The sequence below is a fragment of the Triticum dicoccoides genome, chromosome 4A, assembly GCF_002162155.2.
Source record: "Triticum dicoccoides isolate Atlit2015 ecotype Zavitan chromosome 4A, WEW_v2.0, whole genome shotgun sequence".
Taxonomy (NCBI): domain Eukaryota; kingdom Viridiplantae; phylum Streptophyta; class Magnoliopsida; order Poales; family Poaceae; genus Triticum; species Triticum dicoccoides.
Window position 1 is genome coordinate 2,100,218 of NC_041386.1, and position 18,406 is coordinate 2,118,623.

General features: G+C 49.3%; 1 protein-coding gene across 9 annotated transcripts in view; it reads right to left on the reverse strand.

Moving 5' to 3' along the window:
• The window catches only part of LOC119284485, a 20,364-nt gene extending 2,431 nt beyond the window's left edge, over nt 1-17,933 (reverse strand). For 2 of the 9 annotated variants that reach the window (XM_037563594.1, XM_037563595.1), the window contains exons 1-8: nt 17,630-17,933; nt 16,054-16,301; nt 5,521-5,598; nt 5,342-5,441; nt 2,460-2,651; nt 2,236-2,289; nt 2,113-2,145; nt 1,975-2,040 (exon numbers count right to left, since the gene is read on the reverse strand). In XM_037563594.1, coding sequence (XP_037419491.1) covers nt 1,975-2,040; nt 2,113-2,145; nt 2,236-2,289; nt 2,460-2,651; nt 5,342-5,441; nt 5,521-5,598; nt 16,054-16,253 — 723 coding nt within the window. In that variant the 5' untranslated portion in view covers nt 16,254-16,301; nt 17,630-17,933. Of the gene's footprint in view, nt 1-1,974; nt 2,041-2,112; nt 2,146-2,235; nt 2,290-2,375; nt 2,652-5,341; nt 5,442-5,520; nt 5,599-16,053; nt 16,302-17,629 lie in introns of those variants that run through there. The other 7 variants (XM_037563597.1, XM_037563596.1, XR_005139094.1 and 4 more) reach the window with 7 other exon arrangements.
• Nucleotides 17,934-18,406: the final 473 nt, after the last annotated feature.

Sequence of the window (18,406 nt, forward strand, 5' to 3'; positions counted from 1 at the left end):
CCCCCTGTTCTTGAAGATTGGTACTAATGTACTCCGTCGACATTCTTCTGTCATCTTGTTTGCCCGAAAAATGAGGTTGAAAAGCTTGGTTAGCCATACTATCGCTTTGTCCCCGAGGCCTTTCCACACCTCAATGGGGATACAATCAGGGCCCATCGCCTGACCTCCTTTCATCCTTTTTAAAGCCTCCTTGACCTCAGACTCCTGGATTCGCTGCACAAAACGCATGCTGGTCTCATCAAAGGAGTCGTCCAGTTCAATGGTAGAACTCTTATTCACCCCATTGAACAGCTTGTCGAAGTACTCCCGCCATCTATACTTAATCTCCTCGTCCTTCACCAAGAGTTGGTCTACTCCGTCCTTGATGCATTTAACTTGGCCAATATCCCTCGTCTTCCTCTCTCGCATCTTGGTCATCTTATAGATGTCCCTTTCGCCCTCCTTCACACCTAACCATTGGTAGAGGTCCTCATATGACCGACCCTTGCTTCACTGACAGCTCGCTTTGCGGCCTTCTTCGCCATCTTGTACTTCTCTATGGTATAGGCGTTTGAAGCAATCTTTCTTCTCTTTAATCGCCTTATGGACATCATCATTCCACCACCAGGTATCCTTATCTTCGCTTCTCCTTTCCCTGGACTCTCCAAACTCCTCCGAGGCCACCTTACGAATGCAAGTCGCCATCTTCATCCACACATTGTCCCCATCCCCTCCTTCCTCCCAAGGGCCCTCCTTAATGACCCTCTCCTTGAACGCCTGAGCTACCTCCCCCTTGAGCTTCCACCACTTCGTTTTAGCGACTTTGGCACGCTTATCCCGCTGGACACGAACCCGAAAGCGGAAGTCAGCAACCACCAGCTTATGCTGAGGTACAACACTCTCTCCAAGTATCACCTTACAGTCTAAGCATGCACGCATATCTTCTCTTCTTGAGAGGATGAAATCAATCTGGCTAGAGTGTTGGCAACTACTAAAAGTCACCAGATGTCATTCTCTCTTTCTAAAGAGGGTGTTAGCTACAATCATGGCATAGGCTAGAGCAAAGCTTAAGACATCTTCTCCTTCTTGATTCCTGATGCCATAGCCAAAGCCCCATGCGCCCCTTCAGAACCTGTGTTAGATGTACCCACGTAGCCATTGAGGTCTCCGCCAATGAAGAGCTTCTCGCCAATAGATACACTCCTAACCATATCTTCCAGGCCTTCCTAGAACTCCCTCTTGGTGTTCTCATTTTTTTGACAGAAAGATTGTAAGGGAACCCCCTACAGTGTAATTGGTGCAACAAACCCAAATTGCAAGTACGCGCTGATAACATTAAGAACTAAGCCCCCAACTACCAGCTTGACCAGGATAATCCGGTCCCCACGTCTCTTGACGTCTACCACTCCATACTTGAGGCTCTTGTTGATCAAGATGCCTACGCCATTTCTGTTTGTAGCCGTCCCCGTGTACCACAGCTTGTAGCCCGTATCCTCCACCTCCTTCGCCTTCTGTCCCCTCCATTTGGTTTCTTGGATGCAAAGGATATCAACACCTTTCCTCACCGCTGCATCAAGTAGCTCCCGAAGCTTCCTTGTCAAAGACCCTACGTTCCAGCTACCTAAGCGAATCCTCCTAGGCTCAGCTAGCTTCCTTACCTTTCGCACTCGTCGAGTCAAATGCGAAGACCCTTGCTCATTTTCCACTACATCCGAGCGCCGATGTAGCATGCCACAAAGGATGTGACGACCCGATCATCGCTCACTTGCCACCGTATCCAGATCAAGATACGGCACGCCGCTAGGAGGGTGACAGCCCGATCCTTGCCCATTTGCCACCACACCCGGGTTCCGATGTGGCGCGTCGCTGGGAGGGATATGCCCCAACGAAAATCACTTGATGTGACTAGAATTCAGAATTACTTGATTAACTCACGACATAAAGACACGTAAAATTCAGAATTAGCGTCACTTGCTTAAAGATTTAAGACGTTACCTTAAACAAAGACTCCGAATCACTTGATGCTTCTGGCCCAGTTGAAACATACATAGACACCTGGTCCTACAACAAAGATGTGACTAAAACATATAAATAGATTCAATGTTAACAAAAAGATAAATATCGGGAACATACCATTGAACTTCCGCTAAAGCTGAATACTGGCTCCTACATTTTCAATGCCAAAAAAAGCACGTCTCAATATTTATAACAAGTCGGCATGAAATAAAGTTGGCAGATTTCGTCTGGTGAACACACCTGTGGAGGTGCTGGAAGATCCTGAAGCCAAGACGGGTCACTGACGTTGGGCTCCTATATTCCCAAAATCGACAAAAAACGCATGTCAAACCAATATTTATAAAGTTAATAGTTGGCATCAATTTGTTTAGTATGTTCACCTATAGAGGTGTGCCATTCACAGCTGGTGGCGTGCCATTCACAGCTGGTGGCGTGTCATTCACAGCTGGTGGCATGACGATCACCTGTAGAGGTGTGCCATTCACAGCTGGTGGCGTGCCATTCACCGCTGGAGGCGTGGCGATCACCTCTGAAGCCGTGTCATTCACCAGTGGGGGCGTGGAGACCACTTCTGGTGAAGAGCAGTTCATCCTTCCCTTTTTTTCTTTGTATTCTGCACTTAGTCTTATAGCCTCTGCCTTGTAGGGGGCTTTGTCCTAAATTTTAGCATAAAATACGGCAATAAATTAGTTACTTGGAAAATGACCTGCATATAGTGTTCATTGACTTGGAGAAGGCCTGTGATAAGATGTCGTGGAATGTCATGTGGTGGGCCTAGGGGAAACACAAAGTCCCAACAAAGTACATTACCCTCATCAAGGACATGTATGATAATGTTGTGACAAGTGTTCGAACGAGTGATGGAGACACAAACGGCTTTCGAATTAAAATTGGACTGCACCAAGGGTCGGCTTTGAGCCCTTATCTTTTTTCTTTGGTGATGGATGAGGTCACAAGGGATACACAAGGAGATAGCCCATGGTGTATGCTCTTTGCGGATGATGTGGTGCTAGTCCACGATAGTCTGACAGGGGTTAATAGGAAGTTGGAGCTTCAGAGACAGACTTTATAATCAAAAGGTTTTAGGCTTAGCAAAACTAAGATTGAGTATATGAGGTGCGGTTTCAGTAGTACTAGGCACGAGGAAGTTAGCATTGATGGACAAGTGATACCTCACACGGACACCTTTTGGTATTTGGGGTCGATGCTGCAGAAGGATGGTGATATTGATGAAGTCATGAAGATGTGACCCATCGAATCAAAGTTGGATGGATGAAATGGCGCCAAGCTTCTAGCATTCTCTGTGATAAGAAAGTTCCACAAAAGCTAAAAGGCGGGTTTTATAGGACGGCGATTCAACCTACGATGTTGTATGGCACTGAGCGTTGGCCAAGAAAGGACCGGGCCCGGAATGATGATATACGTGAGAGTTGGGGTGTCACCGATTGGAGAAGCTTGTCCAACATTGTCTGGGATGGTTTGGGCATGTTCAACGCAGGCCCCGCCAGCGCATAGCTGATGGTTAAGGCTTTGATAATGTAAAGAGAGGTCGAGATAGACCAAACTTGACATGGGAGGAGTCTGTAAAGGGACCTGAAGGACTGGAATATCACCAAAGATTTTGCCACAGACAGGGGTGCATAGAAGTTAGCTATCCACATGACAGAACCATGACTTAGTTTCAATATCTTTTGGGTTTCAACTCTAGCCTACCACAACTTGTTTGGGACTGAAAGACTTTGTTGTTATAATTCAAGTTATATTAGGTTTATCCAAAAAGCTAGCCCACCGGTGGAGAATGTGAAGTGTGGTGCGGAGATCCGACGTCTACCATAGAGGAACGACAACAACCTGTGTCGTTGGTGGCGAACCTAAAATGGAGTATGTGGACTCTCATTGAGGATCGGGGCGGAGGCGTCGTGGGCGGCAGGGGAGGAACCCAATGATTATAGTGAATCCCAACGAGGCATCAGGATCCACAATGGCAAGGAAGTTTCTACGGGTAAGGAGAACGCTAGGGCTGGTGAAGTAAGAAAGGCTACAAACAAGAGCCCATGGAGGATTCAATCATGCTTCCGGTGATAAGGAAATTTGTGGGAGGTGTGTATGAGAAGACTCGGTCCTTTGGAAAGAGATGGGCCACAAATGTATCTCTCCAAAGATTCTGGGGAGATAGATGAGCATCGTTTAGGAAAGGGAACTTTCAATTCATGCCAAGATGGCATGCCGGCCCCCACACAGAGTTGTCACGTTTTATTGTCAAACCAACAATCGACTTTTAAACACTCATTCTCTTTGCTTAGTATTACCAAACACAATCTGAGAGGAAGTTCTTTAAAGAAAAATCTTTTTCACAATAAAGCAAGGCCCCTGGCTTTTTCTCTAAAAAAAATGTAAGAAATTTTGCCTTGGAGAATTTCCGTATACTTATATGTCCTGTCCTCTAATTTAGTGGAGCTCAGTTGGATGTGCATTATTGAAAGAAAAGAAATCGCCGGCGACGCATTTTGCTTCCATTACTTGTAAGTTCTCCAAACCGTAGTTTGTACATTTGCACAAATATAAAATATATTGTAGTTGGCATTTGCGCATGTGCGGCTCCGAATTTTGTATTGTGGCGACGCGCATACGAGTGTGTGCAAAAGAGATGCCATTTGCTGCGATGAATTATGATTATTCTAGGATGGCTAGGAGGCCAGGAGGAACATTCCTTTGGGCGCATGCATGCTTCCTCGAATGTACATCCGATGTGACAGAATATTACTACTCCCTCTGTTCACTTTTATAAGACCTTAAAGACATTTCAGATAATGTGCAAAACAACCTATTTTGAGTTGTCTGAAATGACTTACAAAAGTGAACGGAGGGAGTATAGTACATGGTTAAAAAGAGGATCAGCCTAGACAGATGGATCTGTGTCCAAGATAGAAGAATGAGTCACAAAGTTATAAACATATACAATACTTATGTACTACTCCCTCCGTTCCCAAATATTTGTCTTTCTAGAGATTTCAACGAGTGACTACATTCGGAGCAAAATGAGTGAATCTACACTCTAAAATAAGTCTACATACATCCGTATGTTGTGTCCATTTGAAATGCCTAGAAAGACAAATATTTGGGAACGGAGGGAGTAAGATATAATGACCATACGTAACGACGACACTGCAGGTTCAAGTTGATTTGAGAGACAAGCTACATGATAAGTCTGATCATGCGCACTTATAATTATGATATTTTACCTTATTACCTTAATAAATAAACACTATTTATTTTCTTTTTAAAAGTAAAATTATTTATTTGTATGTCTACCAATAAACAACTTTCGGTTCCAGAAATAACTTACAGCATCACTCATCTTTTTCCACATCCACTTAGCCTGTTTACTTGCATCTCGAGCGTTTAACTTTCTTCCGTTTGCCTTCTCCTTCTCCCTATAGTAATCACTATGGACAACACAACAGATCAAATAACGGTAACCACATCACTGTCAAGAAAATAAAATTTAAAACAATAATGACTTGCATATAGAGAAAAAACTCATGCTTTGGCTTTTTCACCCTGTTATGATCCTTGCCTTCCTTGCTCACAGCACGGTGGCTCCTATGCAGCAACCAAAAATTTAATGGATAGACAACAACTACAAAATCAAATTAAGCAAAAAGAAGAGAAAAAATGAAAAATTTAAAGGGGAGCTACAAAGGCGCAAAATATATTTGTTGAGCATTGGATACACAACAGGTTTAAACATATTACTGATACAACTTATATCTATTGCATAGCCCAAGGGGCAAATATATTAAAGACTTCGGTACAAGGAAGAAATATGGACTAATGCAAACTCCTAGACCAATACTAATACTGCTCACCACGTACATCATCATTCCGGACTGGTCCTTTCTTGCGTGGCCACATAGCCATCTCAACATGCCCATCTCTGCTACAACTAGTTGTTGAACATGTTGTCTTTTAGTTTGCCAACATTCAACGCCACACAACAACGCAGGTCGAATCACCGTCCTATAGAACTTGCCTTTAAGCTTATGTAGCAGTATCTTCTCCCAAAGAACGCCCGAAGCTTGGCGCCACCGCACACATCCAGTTTTGAAGTGTAATAAGAAGGCTTCAAAAACATGTTGAGTCAAGCCAAAGGGGGGTAACGACAAGATGGCGCACCAAAGGAAGACATCGCATCAGTAGAAGATGCACGATAAGTATCAAGAGGAGATGGGTTGTCAAAAGAAGATGGCACATCAAGAGAATGAAGCATTGCACAAAAAATCGTTCCCTAGAAACCAGCGGCAAAAGAATGGGTGTAGATCAACAACACTGCAAACGAAGGCTACGAAAATCCTACGGACACAAGGACTAGAAAAGAATGTTGACATATAAAAGTTTGGTGGACTTGCAAGGCATAAAACATGAAAGGGCAATGGATTTGGTGGATGCAGTGGATAATATAGAAAACTAGAAGCTAGGACACAAATACAAGATGATGCAGGAGCCATCGTGATTGTAGGGGAGGTTGTGGAGAAAGTCGTGCAGGTGAGATGTCGATGAGGAGCAGCGACGAGTAGCGACTAGGGGGCAAACACGCAACTTTGATGCAAGGTGCATGTGTGAAATGGAGTGGGTGGAGCCGTCATGTCGATCTTGGCGGCAACTTGGCCATCGGCCACGAGCTGACTAGTCATGCGGTGATGAGTGGCCTGGAACCAACAGACGGGGGGAGGCCATGATAGGCGAGCAACCTCTGCACACTGGCAAACACGCGCCCTGGGTGGTGTGTGATTCCTATGGTGGCTAGAACCAAAGAAGACGAGTATATGATACCTAGGTACCGCCAGCCATACAAGGGTTGTCCATGTCATCCCCGAGTGGGCTGAGTCAACCACTCGCTGCCCGGCACCAGCCAAACGTTGCATCTACTTTAGAGGCAAGGCAAAAAAAATGTCGTGTTGGTGCTCGGCATGGTCTGGTTCAAGTGGTGGCACGAGCCCACCTTTAGTCTGACCAAAGCCATGTAACCCTAACCCGACAAGGTACATATGGCGAGCTAGGGGCCTCTCAGGGGGATTGAACATATTCTAGAGCCATCTAGATCTAGGGTTTCCACCAAGCCCTTTGTTCTTGCTAGGACGTTACCGCAGCACCAACTTGTAACCCAAGAAACCCTCTCCCATGATCTTCCCGATCGCCGGTGAGCAGCCTAGCAATACAACCAGCACAGGAAGGAGTTGGGTATTACCTCTCCAGGGAGGGCCCAAACTTAGGTAGATCGTGTGTCTCTTCTGCTACCATCTCAACCCGCCGCTCGCATCCCTCTTCGAAAAAATCAGTTGATGCTCGACGGCACTGCCAAACTCAGAACACCGAAGTTGGAGCGTCGTGTACGGGTTGTTCGCATGGTCTAGCTGATTGGATTGGGATGGCTTCCTCAACCTTCAAGACTAGTCGCTTCGCACCAAACCGAGGTCTCTTCTCTGGCTCCTTGCGCTTCATCGCCAACACGGCTAGGAAGCTGGTCCTTGTCGTCTCCTTCCCAAAGGGACAGATCTTTCGCTTCGGGTACCTCGATGTAATGCCCCGGACACACCTGTCGGTTACCGGCTATTACTCCTGGCAGAATCTAGACTGGCCCCACAGATCAACCCTAGTCTTTCCTGCGCACTTTCTCCTCACTCGTGCGCACCTGGGACCAACTTCCAGTCACCCATCCTGAAATTGCTCCAAGCTCAGCACACTTAACTTTGGAGTTCTATCCGAATGGGCTCCTAGAAAAGAAGGAATTCCTTATTGATGAGTAGTCTATCATCCCTATTAAGCCAGGCTCTCACATACATCCCCACTCAAAGGAACCGACATCCTCGTCGGCTCACATGAATGTTCCCTCTTGGCACACGTCTATGCGTCCAGTTCGGCAGATGTGTCATAGCCACAAATGCCATGCACAACATGACCATGCATCCATGTAACCGCGAGGGTCGGCTCTAATACCAACTTGTAATGCCCCAAACACACCCGCCAGTTAGTGGTCGTTACTACTGGCAGAATCTAGACTGGCCCCACAGATCAACACTAGTCTTTCCTGCACACTTTGTCCTCACTCGTGCGCACCTGGGACTAACTTCTCAAACAGTCACCCATCCTGAATTGCTTCAAGCTCAACACGCTTACCTTTCGAGTTCTTTCCAAATGGGCTCCTGGAAAAGAAGGAATTCTTTGTTGATATGAGTAGTCTATCATCCCTATTAAGCTAGGCTCTCACACTCAACTTCATCGCCGACGACCCCGGTGAGTTGCATCCCTGCTAAGGGGCACCCAGCCGCGTGTCAAGATCGGTGCTTGCCTCTCCACCAGGGTTGGCACCCAGAGGCAAGCCCCACTCAGTGGCAGGCTACGTGGCACCGCGGCTAGGGATGAGGGGAGATCCGACGATGGCGTCATGCTCGTGCTTCTTTAACTTGTATACCAACTTGTGCCCAATAGCTCGATGCCCTGCGGGCAGCGTGGTGAGTGTCCAGGTAGTGTTGTCGTCAATCGACGACAGTTCGTCCAGCATCGCGCGATGCTAGCACTACTCGCGCTCTGCTTCAGTGAACGTGATCAACTCCTCGCCGGCCATCAGATGCAACACAAATGTGATCGGCTCCACGCCGGCCATCAGATGCAACACAAGTCCCGCCGTCATCACCGACATTCTCTGCCAATTGTGGCGGCTCGGTGAAAAGGTTATCTACCCATCGGTATCGGTGTGGGGTGCCGCCGCTGTCATCAGCGTCGAATAGGTCCGATCGCACTGTAGGTGGTGTTGCAAACTAAACTGGCACGACCTCGCTTGAGGTGTCTGGGGTTGCAGAGCGAGGGGCTGTTGCACCTGTTGTGCTTGGAGCCACTAGGCTTGGGGCCACAGTGGTCAGGGTTGCTATACCCGGTGTCACTGAGCTCGGGGTCGCCATTGTGCTCGGGGATGCTGCCTAAGCACCAACACTTGTGCACAACGTGTACTCCATGGTGAAGGAGCTACTCGCTGGCGCCTCTCCTAGCGCCTCCCAACTCCAACGTGCCTCCTCGTCGAAGACAACATCGCGGGAGATATGCACACGCTTCGAGACAATGTCATACATTTTGTACGCCTTGGAGCCCGCCTCGTAGCCGAAGAACACCACTGGGGTGCTTCTATCGTCGAGTTTCTTTAGCTGTGGGCGAGTCAAAGATGCGGAGGAAGCGCATGTCGAACTTCCTCCCATATCACGCCTCGTATGGCGTCATGCCGTCGACGCTCCGCGTGAAGGAACGGTTGAGGACGAAGACTATTGCGAGCACCGCCTCCCCCCAAAACGTGCTCGACACCAGCTTGGCCTTGAGCATGGTGTGTGCCATCCCAAGAACCATCTGGTTCCTCCACTCGACGACGTCATTCTGCTGCGGCGAGTAAGGGGCGATGAGGTGACACTGTACCCCTTGTTCGGCGCAATGCCCATAGAAGGTGGCCGAAGTGAACTCGCCACCCTGATCAATGCGGAGTATGCGCAACTTGTGGTTGCACTCCCGCTCCACCTCATCCTTTGAGGCGAGGAGCACCGCCCACATGAAACGGCTATGATCGTCGACGACTAGTAGCATGTACCGGCGTTGCCGGTATGATCGAGCCACATATGTCACCATGGACCAACTCCAAGGGCTTCTCCACCCTGAACTTCGCCTTTTGTGGGAACGTCAGGCGCCGCTACTTCCCAGCAAGGGAAGCCTCGCGGAGCTCGTTTGCGTGCTCTATGTACGATAGGCCGTGAACCAAACCGCCACGCGCCATCCTTCACAGCCCGCCGAAATGCAGGTGCCCAAGCCGAGCATGCCAGCGTCAGGCGTCGAAGACATGCCCTACGGCAAGGCACATTGGTCACACAGGACAAAACAAAAATTTATACAAGCGATTTGGTGCTCAGATTACCTTGATGAGCAACCGTCTGTGCTGATCGCGCACAGTGAGCACCCCACGCCAGATGGCGATGTCGTACTAGTTCTCGTTGAGCTGGCCGATGTTGATGACGCTATTCTTGAGTGTCAGGATCACTGTTCAAAAAAGCGCTATTAGGCGCTTGCCTAGGCGTGCTTAAGCGTTGGGCGTTGGCCTAGAACCTCGCTTTGGCCCAAGGCGCTCAAAAAAGCAGCCGGCAAGGTCCTCCGGCTAGGAATCACGTTTCTTAGGCGAGAAATCAATCTCCCCGGTGGGGATTCGACCTCCCCTGCGAGGATTCATCCTCATCGACGAAGGATTCAGCTACTCTGACGACAAATTGACTGATTTCGGCGAGGGATCAGGCTTCTCCGGCGAGGGATCGAGCTTCTCCAGCAAGGGATAGAGGAAGAGAGAGGGAGAGAGAGAGAGAGAAGCAGCCTCGTGCAGCAAGGGAGAGAGGACGAGGGGAAGAGGCGGCGTGAGGACGAAACCTAAATTTCCTGTCGATTGCACCATAAGAGAGCTTTAGTAGGAGGATATGAAGATGGGCCTGTGGTTTAATGGGCTAGGCCAGCCCATCTAGCTTATTTCTTCATGCTACAATCGTAACGCCTAATCGCGCCTAAGCTAGAAAAGCGCAAGTAGGTGGCCAAACGCATAATTAACGCCTAGCACTTTTTTGAACTTTGGTCGGGATGAAGACATCCATGAACGCGTTGTGGTCTCCCCCGTCGACGATAAAGACGACGGTCCCAAGGCCATGGATATCCACAACCAAGCCATCAGCGAACCACACCTTCCCAGCGATCGAGTGGTCCAGCTCCGCAAACACGTCGACCGAACCAGTCATGTGGTTTGTGGCGCCATTGTCAAGGAACCAACCATCGTTGCGCTTGTCACCTACAAGCGTGGGTGTGGTCACGGCTCTCTCCTCCTTGAGGAAGACGTAGCCGCACGCACACGCCATTGTCGGGGAGCTATCTCCTGCCAACGCGATTGACCCCGGACACTTGGTTGTCGAGGTATGGCCGGCCTGAATCGTCGTGCGCTCCTCCACGGACTCGATGGTCGCCAACATCATGGTCGGGGCATGGTCCACCAGATGTGCCATGGGCCCGAGCATTGTTGGGGTGTGACTTCCCATGCGTGCCTTCATCGCCTTCCAGTCAATAGGCCCTGAGAACAATGTTGTCGGGAATTGCCTACCACTGTAGGCATGGATTCTACTGACGGGCTCTGTGCTCCTGCACGGACACGACGGTTGACGGGGCGTGAGTTCCCCACGCTCGTGCCTTCATCGCTTCCCAGTCAATAGGCCCCGAGAACAATGTTGTCGGAGAATTGCTTACCATTGTAGGGATGAATTCTGCTGACAGGCTCCATGCCTCGACACGACGGTTGCCGGTACCGTGGTCGCGGGTGACGCTGGGCCTTCTTGCACGGTTTCAGCGCAAGCCATCAAGACTACCGGCGCACCGTCCATGTCAGCTTGGACAAGGTTTGCCGAAACCACAGCTGCCTCGTCAACAATCCTTGTGAGACATGCCTGGAACCAATGACCCGGCTTGCCGCAATAGTGGCACTTTTCATTGTCATTGTCGGCGCCTCATCCGGCCCCGTCCTGCTATTGGGGCTGGCCTGGCTTCCGCCCAAAGTTGTCGCCTCCGCTTTGGGTGCGACCACCGCCTCAGCCGGTGCCGCCTCCGTTGCTCGTGGCACCGCCACCGCGTCCTTGAAGCTTCCTCACCTCCCACTCCTTCGAGAGTAAGAGTCGTCCGCCACTGAAGCTCCTGCGGCCATCCTCGAGGTGGTCCTCGACCACCCGTAGCCGTCCCGTGAGCTCCTCGATGGCGAGCTCACTCAGGTCAAGCAAGGTCTCGATGGAGATTGCTACCTGAGCGAAGCGAGGTGGAACGACACAGAGATATTTTCCCACCATTCTCGTGTCGTCCATGACGTCGCTAAGCGCGTGGAGCTGCGACGCAAGGCTGGAGATCCGCATGGCAAAGTCGTGGACGAGCTCGCCCGCCTTGAAGGTGACGTTCTCGAAGTCCACCCGCAGCTTCTACGCATTCGCCTCACGCACGCGGTTGTTGCCGAGACGCTGGGTCCGAATGGCTTCCCACACCTCCTTGGCGTTTGCCTTCGCCGCAAGCATGTCATGCATCTCCGGCAGCGTGGCGCGCATGAGCGCTGCCACGGCTTTCGTGACCTCATTTCTTTCGACCATGTTGTCCTCCATGGAAACCCAAAGGCGCACGGCATGGAGATTGCACTCCATGATCAACGCCCACTCGCTATAGTTCGAGCGCGTGAGCATCGGGAAGGTGATGGGCATGCTACCTTTGCATGCAATCTCGCGCACGATCTCCCTAACCACGACCTCACCGCTACGGTCGCGCCTAGACTGGTTGTGTGCTCACTGCTCCCGTGGACGCAGCGACTGGGAGTTGTATTGTGATGACTGCGACAGGTGTTGCGCTGCTGCTCTCCTTCTACACCGGCCATCGCTACTGAAACCTAGGGCTCTGATGCCAATTGTTAGCCCCAATGTGTAGACTAGTTAACTCTACCAAGGATCAACCAAAACGGACGCAAGAACAAACAAGAGATGAACTACTGCTTATATAGTGTACGCACGCACTCTTACATAGGAGAGTACTACTAGTACTTCACAAGCTAGCTACACTACTTGATGGATCGTTGTTGAATGGCTTGGCGCTAGATTGCTTCTACGCTTGATGGATTGGCTACAACCGGGGTGCAACTCCTTTTATAGCTAAAACTGAACCGACTAACTATACTAGCTTATCTAAGCGTTGATGTCACAGGTGTTGTTTACATAACTGCTGCCCTATACATTTACTATAGGATTTACTACATTTTCTTTTACTACTACCTTGGCTAGCAAGGTATGCGCCGCTGCTGCTGCTGCCAGCCAGCCTTTCTTTAAGACAAGTTTGACTCAACAGGAAGTGCTATGTCTACTGGACGCCTACTCGGGCTAGCACCAGTTCAAGATGTCCTTCATCACCCCCTTCAAATGCCTTCTGCTACACCTTCCTACCCTTCGGTTTGAAAAACCATGCGACATGTACCAACAATGCATCCAGCGTTGTTTCCACAAGCTGAATGGAAGAAACATGCAAGCTTACGTGGACGGCGCGGTAATCAAGACCTAAAAGGAGGACCTAATAATGGACCTAGTAGGGACATTCGATAACCTCAAGCAGTTTAGCATGAAGCTCAACCACAAGGCTCAAGTCCTCCCTCCTACAGTCAATCTCGAGTACCGAATACTCCATTTTGATGGATCACTAACAGCCAAGGGCACGGGTGCTAGTGTCTTACTCGCCTCCCTCAGAGGGGAAGATCTCAAGTACGTCCTGCAACCTGACTTCCCCGCGTCGAACAATGCGGCCAAGTACAATGCACTCCTACACGGGATATTCACCATTGTATCGCTCGGTATTCGTCGGCTCATCGCCCATGGGGGCTCGAATCTCGTCGTCCGGCAAATCATTAAGGAATGGACCTGCAAAGATCCAACATGGAGGGGCTTTCGACAGCCTTGAGCTCAAGCACGTGCTCCGCTGATACAATGAGGCAACAAACAAGCTAGCCAGACTACGGCCCGCTCGTGACTCGGTCCCGCCAAGCGTTTTCTTACAGGAGTTGCACTCACTGTTAGTCAAGGAAAAGGCTGCTCCCGAGTCCCAATCTGGTCCAAGTGAGTTGCCTCCTCCCCCAACGAAGATGCATGGGCACAAGGAGAAGAGGTCCTCCTAATCAACACTAGATGGACCAAGCCCTTCATGGACTACATGTTGATGGGTACCCTCCCTGAGGCCCAGCGCATCGCCATATGTGCCAAGGCCTACACCATCATCAATGGGGAGGCGGTGGAACGACAAAGGAGCCTCGCGGACATGATCATGTTCAGTTTCAAGTTCTCGTCAAAGACTACTCCATGGGGTAAGAGGAAGTCTAAAGAAGGCAGGGTGTTGTGCCACACCTTAGGGAACTATCGAGTCACCCGATGGAAGGTCGCTTGAAGGTCCGACAAAGCCGCCAGAGACGAACTGCCAAAGGAGCCGGTAGGAGTACAAATACTTGGAAGCTACTAGAAGCGAGTCAAACTATTTCCACAATAACGGTGTCGTCAACATGATATTTGAGGCATTGAACTCGTATAATACCAACCGAGTACAAGGAGTCCGAGTCGCCGTTCAGCGCTAGGACCACCCCTACAAGGTAGTCCATCCTGATTCCTAGACGATATCACACAAGAGACTGGAATGGGACTAAGAAGCGAGAGACTGGAATTCCAAAACCACATGACCAAGCGGCTAACGAGGCTATGGTTTGAACTTTTTTTGGCTGGGGATGGTCTCACCATGGGCGCTTCGCCACTTGATAACTTTTCTTGGCTGCAAATGCAGAGGGCATTGTATCCTCCAATTTATCATGCAAAGAAGTTTCACACAGTTTTACAGAATTTGAGTTGCTCTAAGGGCGGGCCTTTAGGGCAGTTTGGATGCAGGTACTCCTGTCATGCAAATCAGGAAGTGGGGTGGCAAGAAACTAGGGCACTGTCTCGTTAGGGCCTTCGGGGCAGTCTGGATGCAGGTACTCCAGTCATGCACATCAGGAAGTGGGGTGGCAAGGAACTAGGGTGAGAAGGAGAGCAAAGCAGATCAAGTAACATAACTAGATGGGAAAAGACGAGATATATAGCTAGCTAGATTGATAGCAATCGATCTGACTGATTCACGAAGCTAGGTAGGACACTGGATGGGTTGATTCTTTGTGGCAGCACCAGGCACGCAACGCAACCAGCACTCGGCAACTTCAAGGCGCAACGTGTAAATCATCGAGCAATCTGCAAGCATGCACGAGTGAGTGCGCTTGTGGCTCTAGCAACGGCCTCCAGCTGAAGCAGAGGGGCAAAGCATCAGAATAGCACAGCGGTGCGGGATTACCTTCGAGCTCCGGCTAGGCAGCAGAGTTGAGAGCACAAGTCGTAGGGCTCGATGGTGGAGGGAAGCCGGCGACCTTGCAGGCAAGCATGCAGATGAGGGGCCAACCGACCCAGGAGGTGACGAGGAATAAAAGCAACCACATCACCCACCGGCGATGGCTCCAAGCTCGGTGTAAAAGGCCTATCAACCTTGAACACCCGAAAACATGGTGGCCTACTTCACCCGAGGCACACACAAAGACGGAGAGGAGCACGGCTCAGAGAACTCAACGGTCGGTGTGTAAACCACCGACACTGTAAGCCTCGCAACAACCTAGGATCCACAACGATAAAGGTGTTGACCTCGAATGGTGGAGCGAAATAGCAAGGCAGTGCAACTCTGCGAGGCGGCGAACTAGAGGCAGTGGTGTGAGCTTGGCGGGGACGCGTGAAAGGCCACCAGAGACGTCATGATGAGGGACACCACAACCACGACAAGGCGAAAGAGTAGGCAGCCGACAACCATGGTGTCTACGACGAGGAGGCGGTTGTGCAGGATTGGATTGGCTGGTGTTGTTGTCTTTATGCAGGTTGTCCAAAGTAGATTGGTGCGCTGGCATTTTGTATGGAATAATGGTTCCCTTTTAGGTAAATTCTACATAGGATTTAGCGATTTCCACTTAAAGGGGAAGCTCGGGAAGCTACCTCCGAGTGGCTTATAGCGGCGGCTAGAAAGTTAAGGTGGACCAAAAAAATTACTTCTTTTTTTCTTGCGCTTAATTTCGCAGCTAAGCCACACCATAGACAAAAGATTCCTAAATAGGTTGGTCCAATCATGCGAGCCAAATCAATTCACCGGTGTCCTAGCCTGTCAGACCTCTCTTATTACCAATTTTTTGTTTGGTGCATTCTTGTGCCCCAAACCTACAATTACAAGGCTAAACATGCTTACATAAAAAGCTACACAAGGCACGTATGCATCCTGCACATCTATGTTCAGCATGCAAGTGTACTGTTAAGAGCAAAGTAACTTGATTGTATGTTCCTATACAATAACTAGCAAAATGGTTATACAAATCCTACTAAGCTAAACCTGACCAAACACTACATGAAGGTAGGATTGGCGGAAAACGAATACCTGAGGCGTAAATTGTAGCGCGGGTGGTCCGCCTCGCCATCGGCCTCCTGGCCCGAGGAAGACTGAGGCCTGAGACAGCGGCGGCGCGAGCAGTCCACCTCGCTGGTGTCCTCAGCACCGTGCTCCTGATCCGCGCGAGTTTGAGCCTTCAGGCGCCCGCTGCGGCGTGGATGATCCACCTTGCCGTCTTCCCCGGCCATGGGCGGCAGGTTGCGGTGACACGGTAGACGGGGCGGGGGTGCTATCACCTGCAATACATTGCATTTTATTTTAGTATGTAATTGCTACTTGTCTGTTGCCTGACCAAGGAAAATGAAGCATGAAAATTTGTGTGCATAAACACAGTAGTTGCCCACCTGCTGACTATTTTTTTTTATGTTGAATTCAGTCAATGACACATGTAAGATGTAGTTTCCAAAATCCCAAGGACTAGATGAATTGGTTGTCAATGGCAGAGTGGTGGTACAATACTACCTATCACACATCATTAAAAGTCTCTCCATTTGAAGCACTGTATGCTTATCAGCCCCCTCAGATTAGAGAACTATCATTGCCCAGAACAGTACTGCCAGAAGCTAGAGCCACTTGTAGAGCAAAGAGAGAAGATGAGGGAGCAACTAAGAGGTAACCTTCCCCAAGTTCAAGATAGAATGAAATACTTTGCAGATCTCAAGAGGACAGAAAGACAATTGGAAGTTGGAGACAATGACTATCTCAAAGTACAACCTTACAGGCAGAATGCCTTTGGACTAAGAGGCTCTTTGAAACTCAGGTCGAAATACTGTGGTCCCTACAAGGTATTGGCCAAAGTGGGAACAGTTGCCTGCAGATTACAATTACCAGACACAGCTCTCATACATTCTGTTTTCCACATTAGTCACTTGAAGAAACATCTGGGCTCTCAGGCTATCCCTCTTCCTAATGTACCTATGGTGACTGAGGATGGCAAACTCAAAACCTCACCATTTGCGGTTCTGGATAAAAGAATTATCCAGAGGAAACACACACCTGTGGCACAATGGTTGGTTCACTGGGAAAACATGGCACCTACTGACGCAACGTGGGAAGATCTCTCTTTTTCTTCCAGGCCAATTTCCCGGAATTCGCTGCACCACCACAGTGGCCAACTCATGTTCCTAGAGCTACTCGTGCACAAGCAGCACCTTAAGAGGGGGGAAATTGTCAGGCCCAAGTTAACTGAAGATATCTGAAGACCAAACCCTGAAGGTGCAGCTAACTGACCAAGACTGAAGAAAACTGACGCTTCGTCAGTTATCGGCAGAGCGGGTAGATGCAAATGGAAGGACAGGATGTGATACTTAGTCATTGAGCGAGTTTAACAATGCAATTCAAAATTACCAACTGTGTCTCACTCGCTGTCACTGCTGTAACTCTCGGGCATATATAAGCCAGACTCTGGGAATGGAAAAGCAAGACGAAAATTATCAAATTATCTCTAGAGCAGGGCAGCTAGGGTTCGTCCCTCTTCTTCCCCCGATCCTCATCTCGATCCGTTCCCAAATCAGTGACGAGATCCCAAATTATCACTTGGTTCGACAGATCGGGGCCTGCTCACCTCACAAGCGGCAGCGTGGGCGGGGGAGCTGCGAGGAGACGGTCCGCTCTACTCCGGTGCGGAATTCCGCCGCGCCTCGTCTCCTCCCCGCCGTTCGCGATTAGGGAGGCGGCCGGCGTCGTACAGGGGCAAGGCGGCGATGTGAAGGAGAAGCGGCGGCGGCGGCTTTCGGTGGATGGGAGCCGGGAGGAGGTGGAGAGCGGCGCGGGGCGAGAGGAAGGAGGCGGCGGCGGCAGCGGCGGCGGGTCGGGGCTAGGGAGACAGTCAGCGGGCTGGGAAGGAGTCTCTTTTTTTTTCTTTTTTTTTTTTTTTGAGACAAGGCTGGGAAGGAGTCGATCGATGTGGTTTTGCTTTTTTCTGAGTGAAACAAAAATGCCCACTAGCGAAAACAAAAGAAAATGCCCAGATTTTGCATTTTTCCTGTGACAAAAAAAGCACAATTTTTTGCTTTTTTAAGTAAAAAATGCCATCAACTTTCAAACGCAGTTTGCCATGGGTAAAAAGGAGTATATTTTAGCAGTAACCCAAAAAAGAAAAAAGTCGTGGCAATTTCCATCATACAAACAAAATAATTTGCCATGGCAGATTCATAGCAAAACATGTCATGGTATTCTTAACTAAATTTACATATATTGTATGCGAAATTTGCCGTGTGTGAATAGACACAAAAAGTTGAAATAAAAAAACGCCATGGGCAAATTCATATTAAAATTTTCCATGGTATTTTAAATAAAATTACCGTGTTTAGTATGAAGAATTTTCCATGTATGTGAAGTA